This window comes from Sitophilus oryzae, unplaced genomic scaffold (assembly GCF_002938485.1).
Source record: "Sitophilus oryzae breed Bouriz unplaced genomic scaffold, Soryzae_2.0 scaffold_1430_pilon_pilon, whole genome shotgun sequence".
In the NCBI taxonomy this organism is placed as follows: domain Eukaryota; kingdom Metazoa; phylum Arthropoda; class Insecta; order Coleoptera; family Curculionidae; genus Sitophilus; species Sitophilus oryzae.
This window is the reverse complement of record NW_022146094.1, coordinates 1,135,543-1,152,979: the sequence shown is the minus strand read 5'-3', so window position 1 is coordinate 1,152,979 and position 17,437 is coordinate 1,135,543. Positions and strand designations below refer to the sequence as shown.

The window sequence follows — 17,437 nt, the reverse complement described above, 5'->3', positions numbered from 1 at the left end:
AGGAAAGTTTTCTCATTATAATTCGCTTTTAATATATTCTTTTGATGATAATAATGTTATTTAATAATGAATTTATACCCCCCAACTCAAGAATCATACTTCTTCAGCTAATGGTAAACGGCTGATAGACACATGCCATCCAGTTCAAAAGGACCCAGTCCAGGAAAGTTTTTTCGTTATAATTCGCTTTTAATATATTCTTTTGATGTTAATAATGTTATTTAATAATCAATTTATACCACCCAACTGAAGAATCATACTTCTTCAGCTAATGGTAAACTGCTGATGGACACATGCCATCGAGTTCGAAAGGACCCACTCCATTAAAGTTTTCTCGTTATAATTCGCTTTTAATATGTTCTTTTGATGATAATAATGTTATTTAATAATGAATTTATACTACCCAACTGAAGAATCATACTTCTTCAGTTAGGGGTAAACTGCTGAAGGACACATGCCTTCGAGTTCGAAAGGACCCACTCCAGGAAAGTTTTCTCGTTATAATTCGCTTTTAATATATTATTTAATATATTCGGAAAAATTCACTGAAAAAAAGATTATACCAATAAAAAAAACAGATACTGAAATAAGTAAACCATCTTCTGATGCATGTCAAATACGCGTCAGCGAGTAATGGCAGTAGTAGTAATAGTAGTATAATTATGATATTATTAGTTAAAAAACAATTTTTTCCGAATATTTTTCAAGTATGGTATTTTCAAGTATGGTATGACACGAATTCGCAACAATTATTAGGTATTTTAATTGGTAGAAATTCTTCAATATTCTAGGTATTTTCTTGCTTGTGTTTGACACTCCTTAGAGATATCACACCTGTTATAGCAAATTGGATAGATACATTTTTAAGATAAACAGCCTAGCAGAAATGAAACTGAAGTTCTCACGTACTTAGCAACACTTCTTATCACAGTAAGGGATCACAAACACGGAGTATTCTTGACCTCAACCTATTAAAGGAATACCGAAAATAAACGCATAAAAGTATGATGTCTTTTAATAGGTATTTTTTATACAAGCTACTGTTCATTAAAATGTTGTATCCTATGTTATAGCGCTTGTTTCTCTCTACAATCTCCTGTCTCACAATGTACCGTTTGTGTCCCGGAAGGGTTCATATTTTCATAGATGTCGATTTTCGAAAGAAATCGGTACATTTATTTTATTTCGTATATTTTTCATTTTATTGATTTTATGGAAAGCACTGATAGTTCATTTCCTTCAGGTAATTTTTGTTATGATTGTTAGATGTTTTTTTTTCAATTTTAATTTTTACATTCCCATCCTTCTGTATCTTTTTTACGATATTACAAAATAGCAATCACTGCATCGCTTAATAAGAATAACCTATCGAGTTAAATAAGCTCATTATTTTTTATATATTTATAGTTCCATTAGTGAAATGTCATAAAAGAAATAGAAAACGTGTAAAATCAAACCCATTTAAAGATTCTTCGTAGTATTATCGTAAACTTCTAATATTATTTCGACCTTTTCAAATGTTTTCGATTCTTTACAACTAATTGGCAGAATGGCTTAGTATTGGTACTTATAGACTTGTTTTAAAATCTTTTTGGATGCAATAGAGATACTTCTACGATTTCGGTCGACGATAAAATACCATTTTATCTTCTTGTATAAAATAACTATAAGTTTGGGGATTTTACCACAATATCCATTTAGACACTTCCGTGCAAAGGGACTCAATATTTGAAAGTAACAAAATACCCAGCAAAGCGTTTGCTCTGAACGCCTCGAACAACACCTTATATTTTATTTTCACTTGGCAGGAAACCGGAGCGTGTTATAAAATCGATGAATTTATAGCCAATTTAAATCAAATTATGTTCAATTAGACATTCGAAAAAGTACTGTTTATAGTACTACCTCGTAAATCTTTTCGTTATTTATTGCGGACAGTCAGTTTGCCAATTTTCGAAATAAAATCAGTTTGTTTATTATTTTGTTTGCTAATTATTTTGTTTGTATATTTTTTTCTATTTTTTTTCTATTCAACTAATTATTTCACATAAAAATGGGTTCCAGTTAGTTCATAGGTTTAAATAGTTACCTATTAGCTGAATGGCATGCGAGAAGAGAGTTTTTTTTTGTAAATTTGGAACGCATAAGACAATATACCGTATGATCGAAAAAAAACGGCGTCCAGTTGGCTGGGAAATGACGATCGATGACATTTCCCATATAAATTTACATATAAAATGAGAGCGATCTTCATTTCATAGCCATCGCTGACGCCGTTTTTATTCGATCATACGGTATTTGACGGTCCTTGTGATTTGTTCTCTGATTCACTTTTATTTAGGTAGTTTCTTCCATAGCAACTGATAAAATTGCCTTATATCTATCAAAAATAGTAGATAAAATAGGACTTTAACTACAAGGATAGATTAAATGATACTTTATTGTTATGAAAATTGAATGTTATTTAAATTTTCCTTTTCCTATGCTTTCCCCACATTTTACCTAAGGCTTACAATGATGCATTGAAATAAACAAGACGGTTGAGATGATGAGTTTCAATGTAAAGCAATACCTTTAGGCCAACCGGTCGTGTGAATATCAGTTTTTCTGATTACTAGACTTTCTTGTTCTGAAATAAAAGTGAAATAGACTTTTTCTGCCTCAAGATTATTGTGTTTCTTCATAGAAAAGCTGAAATTGCTTAGTAAATAGCCTCAAGCTTACGTATTTCTACAGTAGTAAATTTTTTACAGTAGACAAGTGAAAAAGACGCATTTTTAGCCGACCATACCAACAGGTATAGTAGGCTATTAAGATCGGCAAAAAAAACTTTTTAATTTCACTCAAAATGAGTCATTTGGATCATAAATGACCTAAATACAAAATATTTTCATTGTGTCTGTCCGTCTGTCCGTCTGTAACACGATAACTCAAAAACCGCTAAACCGATTTTAACCAAATTCGGCACGAAAATACTGTGGCACCCGAGAATCTGGCCATTAGTTTTTGGTGGGGGCGAGGGGTTGTTAAGGGGGTATGGGTGGGGGTTAATAATTTAAAAAAATCGTAACTCCAAAATTACAGTAGCTAGCGAAACGCGGTTTTCAATTTAAGATTAGGAATAATATTTGCAACAAAATTTATAATAACATCAAAATCAGTCAAAGTCGCAGTTTTTGAGATAAAAAAAATTGGAAAAATTCCTTTACTGCCTAGCAACTTTTTATTAACATATTTTAGTATGGGCAGCTATACGCGCCTCCCGGCGCCAATTTTTTTTTTTTTATTAAACGGTACTTTCTCAGAGCAATTTTAAACTGATTTTTATCCATTCTAGTGCAAGAAAAACCGAAATACTTAACGTCAAATTTCAAAATTGATGATAATAACACCTATGCATACTCGCGGACGTATATAGTCAAAGAAAATGTAATCATAAAAGGAGTGGTGATTTGCGCGGTCCGGAGCATAGCTTAAGTAGATAATTTATTTAAGAACGGTATACGTTTCAACTATATCATTTAGATATTAAATTGTAGCCATATAGAGATGATAAACTTGCCGTGGGTAATCCGTTTTATTTCTTATATGCTCTTGATTTTAGTATATGTAGTTAATCAATAATGGTTGTAATTCATGCAGAGACTGTTTAAAGAAAGAAATTTTGGTTAAAATATTATATATTTATGATAACCAAGGGGTTGTTTTTTTATCCTAACTTTAAAACACCCTGTGCAATAATTTCGTGTGGAAAATTTCCTAAAATATAATTTTACGGTCAGAACAATGTATCCTGAGCATTTTGTTTTTTAATTCATGTCAATACATGCTTTGGTTAACTTTTTAAGAGAGAAATGAACTGATCACGATCAATTTGCTATTTTTTTAATTGTCATTAATGTTTGTTTGTCATGTTGTTTTTTGTCATTGTTTTTTTGTCATTAATAACGTCACATTACGTTTCATTGGATACTCTATACTATATTAAAAATAAACGTTAAGACTAACGATACAGTCCTGGTTTTAATAAACATTCATAACAGAGCTAACGATATTAAAGAAAACATCTGTAATACTCAAGTATACAAACAAAAAAAATTGTAAAAAATACCCTTATATTTTATATTGCCTCTCTTGGCTGCTACAACTGCCTGTATACGTCTATTCCTACTGTCATTGAAGCTGCATATATCGTATTGCGTTATGTTTTCCCATTCTTCTTTAAGCACCAAGCGAAGTTCATTTAATGAAGCTGGTAACACTTCGCGACCTCTAAAGCTCCTGCCGGGCAGTTCATAGTAGTATCACCAGATTATAAACTTTGTTTTTTCTTTATTGTTTTTCGTGGTTCCAATTTTCGGAATCGGGCACTAGTTAGGTGACTAGTTTGCGCACATAGCACGCCCACTTATGGCCTCTAAAATTTTGCACAGCGCCTGACCGGCACAGTTATTAGAGAGATATCGGAAAACCGAATAGCGTCATGCAGTATTTACGGGTACCTTATCATGGTTACGATATGCGCCAGTCAATTTTTAACACCCGCTAATAACGTTACCGCCTGACGTAATTTGCGGATCAATTACACCAAGCGCTATTTCTAAATAACGTTTAAAGATTGCTTAAATGGGCATGTGCGGGTATTTGACACCCGGGACTGGCCGGCGAGATCTTTTATTTTAGGTTATGTTTGAATTATTATCTACTTTAGTTTTATCAGGTAATTCGATATTTAAGCAGCTGGGATTAGTTTTAATTAAATAAATATGTCCCAAAATATGGATTCCACCTCTTCCAATATTAAAGAAGCTATAAAGAGGCTTAGGTTTACAGCAGATCGCGACTTAGCCCTTCTAAGAGAATTTCTTGCTTGTTGCCCTAAACCCACTGGCAGACGTTGAACAATAAAGCACTGGAAATAAGCACTTTAGCCCTAGTAAACAAAACAATTTCAAAGTTTTAAATTCAAAGTTAGGTTAAGTTTAAATCTCGAACGCGACGCGAATAGAATTCTTTCCGATTCAATAACTATAAATGAAGAGAGTTAATGCCACCTCACGTAAAGGAAATAACACCTGGCCTTATTAACGTCTATGCACGCTATTCGGTTTAGCGATATCTCTCTATTACGCTGTTTATTGTTATTTCACGCGAGTTTATTTTTGTGCACGGGAAATTTTACTCGTTTGCACATCGTCATAAAAAACAATTTTCGTACCACGAATTAGGGACAAGATTTTTATCTGTATAGTTATATAATACCTAATCTGTGCTATTAATTTCTGACAAATATCTGTTATATGCAAGAATTTCCTGTTTACTTTCATTCATATCTGTTCTAAGTATTCCGTATTTAGCATTAACCATTGTAATCTCAGGAGTGACCGACCATTCATTGACTAAACCTCTTTTTTCCAGTACCAGTCCACTACTACAGTTATTAATGAAAGGTGAACAGTGCGAGCGCGGTACTAAATAGAGGCTAAGAAACTTTAATCGATGACCTGTAACAAAAACACATTAGAAGGTAGCCAGAGGTAGAAGCCACGACTGTGGCACCAATTTTACGTCCTAACATTATTAAATCAATATTTAACAACCTTGAAATCGAAATTTGCGACTCAAAAAACGACGAAGAAATGCCAAGAGGTACTGTAGTAAATCAGTTATAAAGCTTAGGGTTCTTAGAACTACCTTGCGTTAGTAGAAGAGTCCAAGCGTTTATTTTTACACCCAGGGTACTAAAGGTTTATGTTAAATCTGCTGCCAAATCAAAGTGTAAGTAAACAAACGGTTTGTTTATATTTTGAAATTGGCGCTGTTATCATGTTTTTACCCTGGACTCTTCAAATTTAATCTAATTTTAATACGTTTTTTTGTTCTAGGGTCTATTATCGGCGAACTCTGTATGCTGGTGGAACAACGCATTGAACGGTGCCACCAAGAGCTTGGTTTATTTCGGGTACATCAATCCAGGTGCACTATTGGTCAGTGCGGAACCATGTGCTTTGGAGGTACTGAGGAACGCCTGGGCAAGGAGGGTACTTCAACCACCACCGGGTTACCAAATAGTAGGATTAGGTAAGAATTTTATTAACAATATATTTCTGTAATCAAAGTATACAATACTGCCAGTGATTTTTTTGTAAAAAAAATAAAAATGAAATAAAATGTCTGATGAAGACTAGTCAGATTGCACAAAACATTTTACGCGGGATTGGTATAATTAACCTAAATTTATCCAACGACATTTCTTGAACTTTTCTTATAATTTTGGAAATAATGGCACAAAAAGTAATAATTCTGTTAAATAGAGTAGGGCTGAGGATGATTATTATAAAGATCTAAATTCATTTACATTACATTTTATTGGCTACTTGCAAATTTGTCGATTTTTTATTGATGGGACGCGTCGTCTAATTTTTTAAGAAAAACATCGAGAGAATATCGTTTCCCCTCTCACGGATACCCCGTAGCTACAGAACGGACAGACGTACTGTAATATGCCTAATTCCGATTAGGCTTTTTGCAAAGTGACTGAAAATACATAAGCTTTTTGTAAAAATTCCTTCTTTGTGTAAAAAGCTGACGTTTTATAAAGGTGCGTATTCATTATCCGAACGAACGAACGAACGAACGAATGAAAGTGCGGTATATTTAGACGAGGACCGAACGCATGCGGCCGTTCGTTCGTTCGTTCGCTCGACCATCCGTTTCGAGTCGGTACATCAAAGGCGTTCGCCAACAAATGCCTCCGGTCTTCTCGTGCGGTCCTATCGTGCGGTCCCCGTCCATACCACTAGCGAACATTCGTTCGTTCGTTCGTTCGTTCGTGCGGATAATGAATACGCACCTTAACATGTCTAGCCTTTTTGCAAAAAAACCGTTTTATTCTATATGCCTGAGACATATACAAAGTGAGAAATATAAACAACCTTAAAGGAAAAAAAGACTATTAAATGTTATTCGATATTTTTAGGCCTGTTTTTTTACAATTTATTAATTTGAATGGGTCACTTCAGAATCAACTTTAACAAGGTATTATCCCTGTATTATCATACATTCTAATCTTTTCTGTCTCGTCCTACATTACTCTCTCTTTCTCTCTCTCTCTGTCCGAATATAGGAAGGGCGTACGTTCCCTAGACTAAACAAACAATGCACCTCTATTTCGTTATAAATAATGATCGCCGTTTGAAACAATGAATTATATACCTGTCGTCGCAATACTTGCTGCTCAGCTACTCCACAATTAAGTGAAAAAACTCGTGATCACGATCATCGCGGGTTCTCTCTCTGTGTGTATTCGGCATTCTTCTGTGTTGTTGCGTAACAAAAGCGTCTGGATTTTTGCTCTATGGGGAACACTCGGTATTAGATAATGCGGGGCATTTAAATGTCATCGCGGAAATGGATAGAAGATATTGGAGGTGGGTTGTATGGCCTAATATAAAAGGATAGTTTTGATTGTTTCATTTAATATAATACAGGGGGTAAAGGTTGATTCTCACTATACCTTCCGTTTCCGTTCAATATCCGTTCCGTATTTTTTATTGTATTGGCGCCCCAACACGCAAAATGTATTGCTGGAACATTGCCAAAACTTCGCAAAGCAAGCTGTAACATTGCTTTTTTCATTGCAGCGAGGTTTATGCAAGGTTTCAGGGTAACTTAATCTTCCGCCAAATAACATTGCAGTGCAAGGTTGCATTTCACAATATTATTGAAACGTTGCTAATGTAACGTTCAAGAAAGTACTAATTTGGGATGTATTAGCAATATTGTTAATTTTGCGTCAATACAATATTAGTGAAATTATATTATTAATTATAATTAACTGACTTATTGCTAAAGTAATATAGCAAAAAATAGATAATATTTGCATTAAAAAAACATTTCATTCATCAGAAGGAAAATATAAAAATTGGTTTTTTCTTTGCGAATTAGTTTTTTCTTGCGAACATTACCAATTTTATGTTAACAATAATACATCAGTAATAAGGTTATAATCAACAGAAACATTAATGGGTATTAAATTGTAGACTTTCAGATAGGTATAATATACTTTTACTAATATTGTATTGACGAAAAACATAAACAATATTGATAAAAATATGTAGGTATATCTCTATATCCATTGACTTAGAAAAATTAAAAATACTCGGTAAATATATCCCTACCAAGAAAGTTGAATTTGTCAAACAAATTGAAAAAAAACAAATAAAAATTAGAAATTTATCACTTACTTGTTTCAAAAATATCAAAAATACTGTCAAGTACTGAGAACTTGTCTTATTCATGGTTTCGCTGAAGATTGTCTTATTCATGGTTTCAAATTCCTCTTCGGTAAAGTTTTGAAATCTATATCCAATAATTTCTAAAGTAGTAAAAATAAAAACAATCAGTTGTAATAAATATAAAGCAATGGGAAACTTACCTCTTGTGACAGTAATCTTTGAGGCCCCTTTATGTCCTTATTTTAAAAATTTTAAATGATTGTAACATCATTAAAAAATATTATTGAGGATAATTAATACTGAATATTATTTGTGATTTTATCATAAGATTAAGAAGATACTTCAATTCTCAGTTGGCTAAAAGCTAACCTAAAACATAAAATTTAGCTTAAAAACAAACTAAACTAAACAAAATTTGTTATACTTATTCATGGCTAAGTATTATTAAAACACACATAATAATAAAATTATACTAGACACCTTTTTTTATCCTATATGGTATATTTGTTATATTATTAATTAATATTAACTTGCGCGGATCTTTCATTTGAATCTTTGTTGCAATGTTGCAGAAAAAACGTTTTAATCACCATTCAAAGACAATGTTTTTGTAGCAAGGTTTCATCAATCACGACACAACGTTTAGAAATCAACAATACAAAGCAAACTGTTTGGGGATTGACTGCAATGTTGCAAAAATAATGAGGTTTTTTGCTTGGTGGGGCTATACGTAAGCTTCCATTCCGTATCAGTTCCATACTTTTTTTTATATTATTAAGAAAGTTGTATTTTAAAAATTTGTATCTTTCGAAAAAGGTAATAGATTTAATTAAGAGGTATAAGAATAAATAAATATCAGCAAAATATTAACAGAGCTGGTACAAATGTAAGAACTTGACAACGCTGTTTCCGATGCGTTTCAGTCCATCAGCCAAAAATATATATAGAAGGAAAGGACGTGGAACGGAAGGGAAACGGAACGGATAATGTGTATTGTCCTATTCATTTACATGATATAATATTTTATGTAAACGAAAGGGCTCTATACAGTGAGAATCGACCTTAATATGATCATTTTTCAGAGGATATCGACCACTGCGACGCGTTACCCGTGCCCCAGACGCAGTGGACGCCCCTGCCGGAAGCGGTGTGCGCTGTTGTGCTTCGATTGTCTAGTCAGGGAAGACCCGCAGGAATCGAGACGATCAGGGAGGCGCTGATTCTGGCCGAGAATAGGTACATTAAAAATGATAATTATAAATGATAACCTCTTCTTTTTCTAACAACCTGTAGAAGTATTACTTATATGAGGTAGCAAATCTATCAATAGTCGTTCTATTTACATTTTTAAATGCTTTTATCCCAATAAATAAACTGACAAAACTAGCGAGTATTCAACTCGTACTCTCGGGTAAGCAATAAACACACTTGCCACTGAGGCACGTCCACTCAGATGCTTCTATTAAATCAACTAAAAAAATAATCTAAGCATCTAGCATCTGTATTTTGTTGTATTTTTAGTTTTTATGTTACTTTTTTGAACAATTCTAGAAGAAAAAGATCTAGAAGCCATTCCAGGACGAGGAGCAAACGAGATCCAGACAATGGATTCGAAGCTTCTCCCAACAAAACGATGCTCATGTCCACGGAGGAAGCCATGGTTATGGTTCACGGAGATATGGCTACCATCAGAGATGGAAACATTACTCATCAGTGTATACAAACCAATCTAGCAGATGTTATTTGTGGAGGTAATTTTTTTGCAAAATTTCTAATAATAATTGTAAATCAAATTGTTTCTTTAATTTTTAGGAAATGCCAGTGACAAAATTCTCTATCCAAGAAACAAACGAAGGTCAGCCTCGTTTCCAGCTCACCGAAGTCCAGACCGACGTGGTTCCTTTAGATTATGGAGCTCTAACAGAAGGCTAAGGAGATCAGCGTCAACAAGAACCATCCACAAACACTACGTAGACACTAGCAGCAGTACGGAGTACCCGAACAGCGGAAATTCAACACCTACACCAAGTAATATCAATATTATACTCTTTTTAATGTTAAAACTAACAAATGGTTTGATTTCAGAAAAGGAATCTTTGTTATCAAGGATATTCAGGCGGTCGAAAAGGTCACAGTGTCAAATTGGAACTTTTGGTGCACAGTTTCCTCCAAGTGAATGGTTCAATTCCAAAGCGGTTCATTTGCATAGCGTTGGGACACAGACAGCTGCAGAAAAAGTATGTTACCCCGTAGTTTTCTTATCTCATATTTAAATTCCACCAAAACTAACTGATTTCACTATTTTCTTTTTCAGGATTCTGGAATAGACATAGCTACGTACCTAGAAACCTGCGATATTAGCTCTAGGTCAGCTACCCTACCCCGAAACCACCGAAGGAACCTCTCCAGCGACGTCACATTACCTAATTCATTAAACGAATCCAGAGAAGACTCCCCCATATCCCGATTTACCTCCCCGTCATATTCTGCCAGCACCCTACCACGAAAACACGGTTACAGGAGCAGAGACAGTTCGAGAAAAGCCAGTAGATCAAGTTTAGGAAAGTCCTCAACTAACAACGAAGGGAAACCTGAAAACAGTCCGTCCAAAATCCGAGATTCCCTGGAACAAATCAGGAAATCGCCTAAAACTAACGGAAAATCGGAAACATCTTCGAAAACTAGTCAAAGATTCAACGAAACCAACGGGTACAGCTGCGATAACTCTTCGGAAAGTCAGTCAGCTTCAGCTTCGCCAGTTAAAAACCTCTCCAGCATCGATAACAGTGGCCCAAGCAGCATAGAATCGCATAAAAGTAGTAAAACTGGAAGTTCCCTAACCAGTGGTCCTTCTAGTTTGGAATCACACAAAACTGTCATTGATAAAAATTCAACAGAGCCTCCAAAAGTTGATTCGAGGTCTCTGAAGAAACATGTCAGGAAAGAAGTGACCAAAACCAAAATTACAACGAAAAATAACGGATCTATACCTCAAAGTAATTCTTTTACTTTGCAAGTAACGACAAATCAGAATGGTGTTAGTATTGGGAACAGTAACTCCACAGCAACTGCCACTATAAATGCTGGAAACTCTACAGGTGGTAATACTAAAATATTCGTACAAAACTCTCCAGTAAGGTCAGTAATAACGTTTGAGAACGGTCAAAACGATGACAGTAATCCAAATGTCATTGTTATTAGTGGAGATGTCCATCAGAAGGATCCTAAAAGTGAATCAGGTGTTTTGGAGCAAAGTAAACCTGCTAAAAATACTAATAAAGAGTCACAGATTAGTCTAAATAATGTTAAAGAAGACTCAAATACCAATGAAGAGTCTAATGAGACTATGAATAACAGCAGAAAGCTTTCATTACAACTACCAACAAAAGAAAGCTTGAATTTTCATAATTTGATCAAAAATGTGTCTTCCAGTACACATAACCAGTATATTTCTAGCTCAAATCCTGACTCACCCATAGCAAACACCTTCCGAGACTTTTCAAAGAACTCTATCTATGGTAGTAACCCCTCTAGTCCTACAAAAAGTTACGAGGGTATACCTATTGGTAGGTTTTTTAAAAATGATGTTGGTTCTAAAACATCTTTGGATAAATTTTCGGATAACAAAGTGCTGGAGAAAAATTGTATAGGTTCCGAACCAAATATTTGTTATAAAGAAAGAACCCTTCCAAGAGAAAACAGCAAACAGCAGTTTCCTAGTCTCAGTGACCTGTCTTTTAATTTCACCAGTTTGGCAGCACAGAAAATACTGAAAGGTGTTAGTATCAACAGCGTGGACACTTTGGTAGAGTTGAATATGGCGGCTAATAATATAGAGAAGCAGAATAATTGTGAGATTGTCCATACAGATTTTGGAATGTTTTAAAAATTGAAGTTGAACACGCTTTGAACAACGAAAATATCTGCTCTCTTTTCTATGTGTATTTTCATCTTGTACAAACAAAAAAAAATACAATTTTTTAGTGCCATTGAGATATTTTTTAAGACAGGCTAGTTCAAAGAATCGCAGTGTCATTTTTGACATTGAATATTTGACAGTATGTCCAGACAATTATTGCATTACAAAGAGAAATATTGACTTGAAAATATGTTTGGTTTGGTTAGATAACAAGGACTAAGGAAGAGAAGTATATCCTCAAATAATAAATTCAAAAACATTTTTTTTTCAGTTGATTTATTTGATTAGTTTACTTTTTGTATCATGTACAGGGTATTTCCAATATTCCGTGGAGAAGAAGAAAAAAAAAAAAAAAAAAAAAAAAAAATGTGTCTAATAATGATTTTTACTCCAAAAACAGGATGTTCTATGTGCACGGAATATTGGGACAGTCTGTGTTATATTATTACTTAAAAAAAGTGAAAAGCTGCTCCACTATTTGTAGTGTTTTCGGTCTGGGAAAAATGGCACACTGCTCAAAAAACTATTTTTGAAATATTTTTTCTAAATATTTCCTTATTTTATCAGATTTATATACTTTGCACAAATCTAATAATAAAATAAAAAAGAAGTAAAGCAAAATAAACACAGAAAAAGTCTACGAACTAATAAATATTTTAATTTTTCATGCGGAAAGTTAAACAAAATTGACAAAAAGCTTGTTTCAGACTGGTTACCCTGATGTTTTTTTTTGATAACAAAATAAAACACTAAATCGCCACAATACACCAAAACACCTTTACTTTTACACTGTGTAAAGTGTAAAAAGTACAGTGTAAAAGTAAAAGTGTTTAGGTGTTTTGTTTTGATTTAGTGTTTTATTTTGCTGTGTAACACCAAAAGTTCCAACCCCGAACTGTAATTTTTTAGATATATGAATATAAAAATAGTATTTGACTCCTTTCTTAGTCCTTTTATTCCAAGATTAGACTACAGGTATGCCATAAAAATCAAATAAGGTATAAAACTCTTACATAAATAAAAAGATATCCTTCCAAAATATGACAAAAATAATTAATTTAAATCAATGGAAACATATTTTAGAAAATTCGTCTTATGTAAACTTTCCATCGGGAAAGTTTTCTTTAGGATGGACAAAATTTATAAAAAAGTGACAAACAATTCAAAACTGTTTGAATGGTAGTATTTTATATTTTTTGGTGGCTTAAAATTACATGTAATCGAAAATGTATTTTGTAATTAATCGATTGTACACGCTAAAAACAATATTAATGTAATATTTTGTATATTTATTTTATTATATATTATGTAATATAAGTAACAAGTCCTTTTGTAAACTTACACCATATGTACAGAATAACATTAAATTTTATAAAAGTACATCTGTAGTTTTATTTCAAATTTAAAAAAAGAATAATAGTTATTTAAAAAATATATACAGGGTGGTCCGGACTGTATTCCGGAAACTTCGGCAGCATATTCTGCAGATAAAAATAAGTGAAAAAGTTCTTATAAATCTATGTCCTAAAATGGTATAGTTTCGGAGATACAGGGTGTAAAATTTTCAATTATATTTCGATTTTTTCAAAATAATTTATGAAGTAACGTCAATATTTGAATGAAATTTGGTGTCTAGGAGTTTTTTGATATGATAAATTTGATTTTGATGTCAATATAACTCCTACTAGTAGAGGGCGCCACCTACATATTTTTTAACTGGTTTGAAGAGTAATGACTTTTCATCCGTACCTGTATAAAACTACTGAGTAAAAAAATATACATTTACGACGATTTTTGACGTAAAAAAGGTCTCTTGGTAAAAATCGCTACGAGTATTGGTTTTCGAGATATTTCGAATCGAAATTATCAATACCTGTCATCATTGACATAAATTAAACATGTTGACCAACGGTGTGCGGTCCTTGGAAGCGGGGGAAGCACCGCTTCCCTAAACTTTTTAAAGATAAAAAAATAAATAGTTAAACGTTAATAATACTGTTATTTTATAACAAAAGATTAATTTAATTTGTTAAAATTATTTATTTGAAACCTTACATAAACGTATCTAGTAAATTTAATTAGCCTTTTACTGCATGGATGCGCGCCTGGGAATCGCCGCCGGTCGCCTATCCCTCCTTCAGGTAGGTGTTATTGACCTCGAACGCAAACGACAAATTAAAATCGCGCACAGTTGCTAGCCACGGCAGCGATCTTTCGGCCGCCTTCCTCGACTTTTAATTTATCGGAACGGGTTCGCTTGCGATTTTATAGGTAATATTATAATAAATTAAATCCAAAATTTTATGATGATGTTATAGACAAATTTGTAATGGCTGATAGACGAATAGACTTCAAATACAAATAGGTGCCTATCGCGCGTCAAGTGCTTCGGAAAATTAATTTAAAATATCGTATTTTAACTATTATAACTTTATGTGTTTTTGTTTGTTTAACAATTTTCGATAGAATTTTAATCGAACCATGGAATTGGCCTCGGAATTTTCAAAGGTAAGTTTTTTTAAGAAAATGTAAAAGTAAATATATAATAAAAAAATAAAAAAAAGTAAAGTAAATAAAAATTTCCCAAATTTATTATTTCAGCGAAATAACTATCTACTCAAGGTGTTTATTTTTAATTCATTCATTCTAAATATCTTGAGAACGGTTGCTCGTAGCGATTTTTAAAAAGAGATATTTTTTGCGTAAAAAGTCGCATCGCAGAGATGTATATTTTTTCCCTCGTAGTTTTATACAGGTACGGACAAAAAGTTATTACGCTTGAAAACAGTTAAAACATATGTAGGTGGCGCCCTCTACAAGTAGGTGTCATACTGAAATCAAAAAAAAATCTAAATAAAAATGAAACTTCTTCACCCTGTAACACCAAACTAAGCATTTTAGGATATACGAACTGTTTTACTTATTCTTATCTCCGAAATATGCTGTCAAAGTTTCCGGAATACAATTCGAACCACCCTGTATATTTGTTAAAAATAATAATAATCCCCTCTCTTCTAATATGGTCGTCTTTAATATCTTGCATATCAAGGTAGAAAACAAACACTATTATGTTTTGAAGTATTCTCCACGAAGAGACATACATACATAGTTGCCTATACTATGATTCTATATACAAAATATAAAAGGAACCCCTCGTAGCTTCAGTAAAGTTTTAAAATTCCTTATGTTCCATTTTAGGCTATAAATTCATACTTTAAAAGTAACCCCACCTCCAAAAAAACCTAAATATTTCCTCATTATCTCTCGCAAACCTCCTGAAATTCCCTCAGGAATCCCGTTAACTCCTCCTTTCCTTTTATTTCTCTATCCAGTTTGCTGCTAGGAAATCCAGGACTGCTTTTAGAACAATTGCCCTTTGCCAGGCATAAGACTATTTGACGCCGACGTGTTTCACCTGCTTCTGACTAACTAATTGGTTGTTTGTTGGGTGGCTACGTGACTGACATGTCCTGCGGGAATAGCGGGAATCGTTTCGGGAAACAGGAAGGAGGCACGGGAAAAGATTAGAAGTTTATAAAGTGGGTTAAGATACTGGGGAATAAAAAGTTGTAAAGGGTTAGAATTATTATAAGTAAAACTTCGTTATGCGCGGTGTGGGTAAAAATTCAAGGCCGTGACACACGAGCTAGCGAGATGAAAAGTGCTAAGGATCGCGCCAAACACCAAAAAACATTTGATTTAAAGCTAATAGGCCAGTAAGGGAGGGTTTTAGGGTCCGAATTCTGAACACCTGCACCGATTGACGCGAAATTTTAACAGTGAATAGAGATATATGTAAGAAACAAAAGTTATATAGCAGCGATGTGTGCTTTCACCGTAACGATTTCCTTGATAATACCATTTAATCATCAATACTTTTTTTTCGGTAGTGTAATTCACGGCTAATATTTTCGATGTAGGTATGAGTTTTTAATAATAATAATAAAGCACTAAATAGATAAATTTCTGAAATGACAACTTCATTTGACAGTTATCTTTTACCTTGACTGGTGCTCAAAAGTAAATACAGGGCCATAAGAAAGGAGAAATATTTAAAAAGAAATCGGCGATAACTTGTAATCGGGCTAATCAAAAATATCTAAAGTTATTCTTTTGAATGTGGGTTTTAGTGCTCTTCAATAACCCTAAATAGAATTATTCTCTAATTAGGGAAGCCAATAACTGACCCCATTAAAATTTACATGGGATTTCCTATGTCCCGCTCGACAATGCAACACGGTTTAGTTTTTTGTTTGTAAAGTTGTTCCTCTCTGGTTGATTATTGTAAAATTTAAACAATGGTTATAATTTTAAAAAAAAATATATACTCACTAACAGCAAGCCAAATGACAGTAAGCGCTATTCAAAAATAAAAAGTACGGGCCCAGTAAATGATGTCCAGGGCTTGACCTCGTCAAAATTATCATCGATTGTCAATCCCCAACCATCTTTGACGCCGTTTTTTTTTATCATAATTTTATCGAATTTAAAAAAAACAATTAAAAAAAGGCATGTTATTTGAACCTAACCTAACTAAAAATCTATTAGAATTAAATAAACAACACATCGACAATATTCACATACACTCGTCTATTTCACACAGCTAATTAGATATGTTTTGCTGGCCCAAACGTGACCAAAATACGTCTGGTCTTCATTCAATATTCCAGAAATGTCTCTCCCGTCCAGAGGACCGAAAAAACCCGGCTAGAACAAACCGAAAGCATCGTATATTCGAGGCTGTTGTCGAATCTGGAGAGGTACAACAAAGGAGGAAAAGCTACAACAGAAAAAATGGCAAACCCTTAAGGACTAGGAAGGTTTGTTAGGTGGCTTTTGTGGATTGGTCTTTTTATTGAAGGGTTTTTCTTTTCGTTCTGTTTTTTTTTCAGTTCTTTTCTTTAAATTAAGCGAGTGCTTTATCGTTTTAGGACATTTCTAGGGTTGAATATAAGGTTCAGTGATATTGCTGATAAACAGGAAGATTGAGCGTCCTAAACATTTTAGTTTTTTTGTTCTGCAAAAGATTTGATATTATCGATCTTAAGAGTCAATTTCATTAGTCCGAAAAAGTAGCAGAATAAGCGTTCGGCATTTAACGTTTTATGTAAAAATGGCTAGGTATTTTTACACAAATGAAGAAGGATATTAAAGATAAAAGATTATACTACAGGGTTGTTCACCACATACGACACGGAGTATTGTAGCTAAACGATGAGATTTTTACAAATTGTAAGTTTTGGGTTCGATGAAGGACTATTAGAGGAACAATTTAAAAATA

At 33.4% G+C, this 17,437-nt stretch overlaps 1 protein-coding gene across 1 annotated transcript in view; it reads left to right on the top strand.

Moving 5' to 3' along the window:
• Positions 1-13,536, top strand: part of LOC115876269 — a 43,185-nt gene extending 29,649 nt beyond the window's left edge. Inside the window, 6 exon segments of the mRNA XM_030891979.1 lie at positions 5,886-6,081; positions 9,320-9,548; positions 9,759-9,988; positions 10,050-10,265; positions 10,323-10,474; positions 10,552-13,536. Coding sequence (XP_030747839.1) covers positions 5,886-6,081; positions 9,320-9,548; positions 9,759-9,988; positions 10,050-10,265; positions 10,323-10,474; positions 10,552-12,123 — 2,595 coding nt within the window. The 3' untranslated portion in view covers positions 12,124-13,536.
• Positions 13,537-17,437: the final 3,901 nt, after the last annotated feature.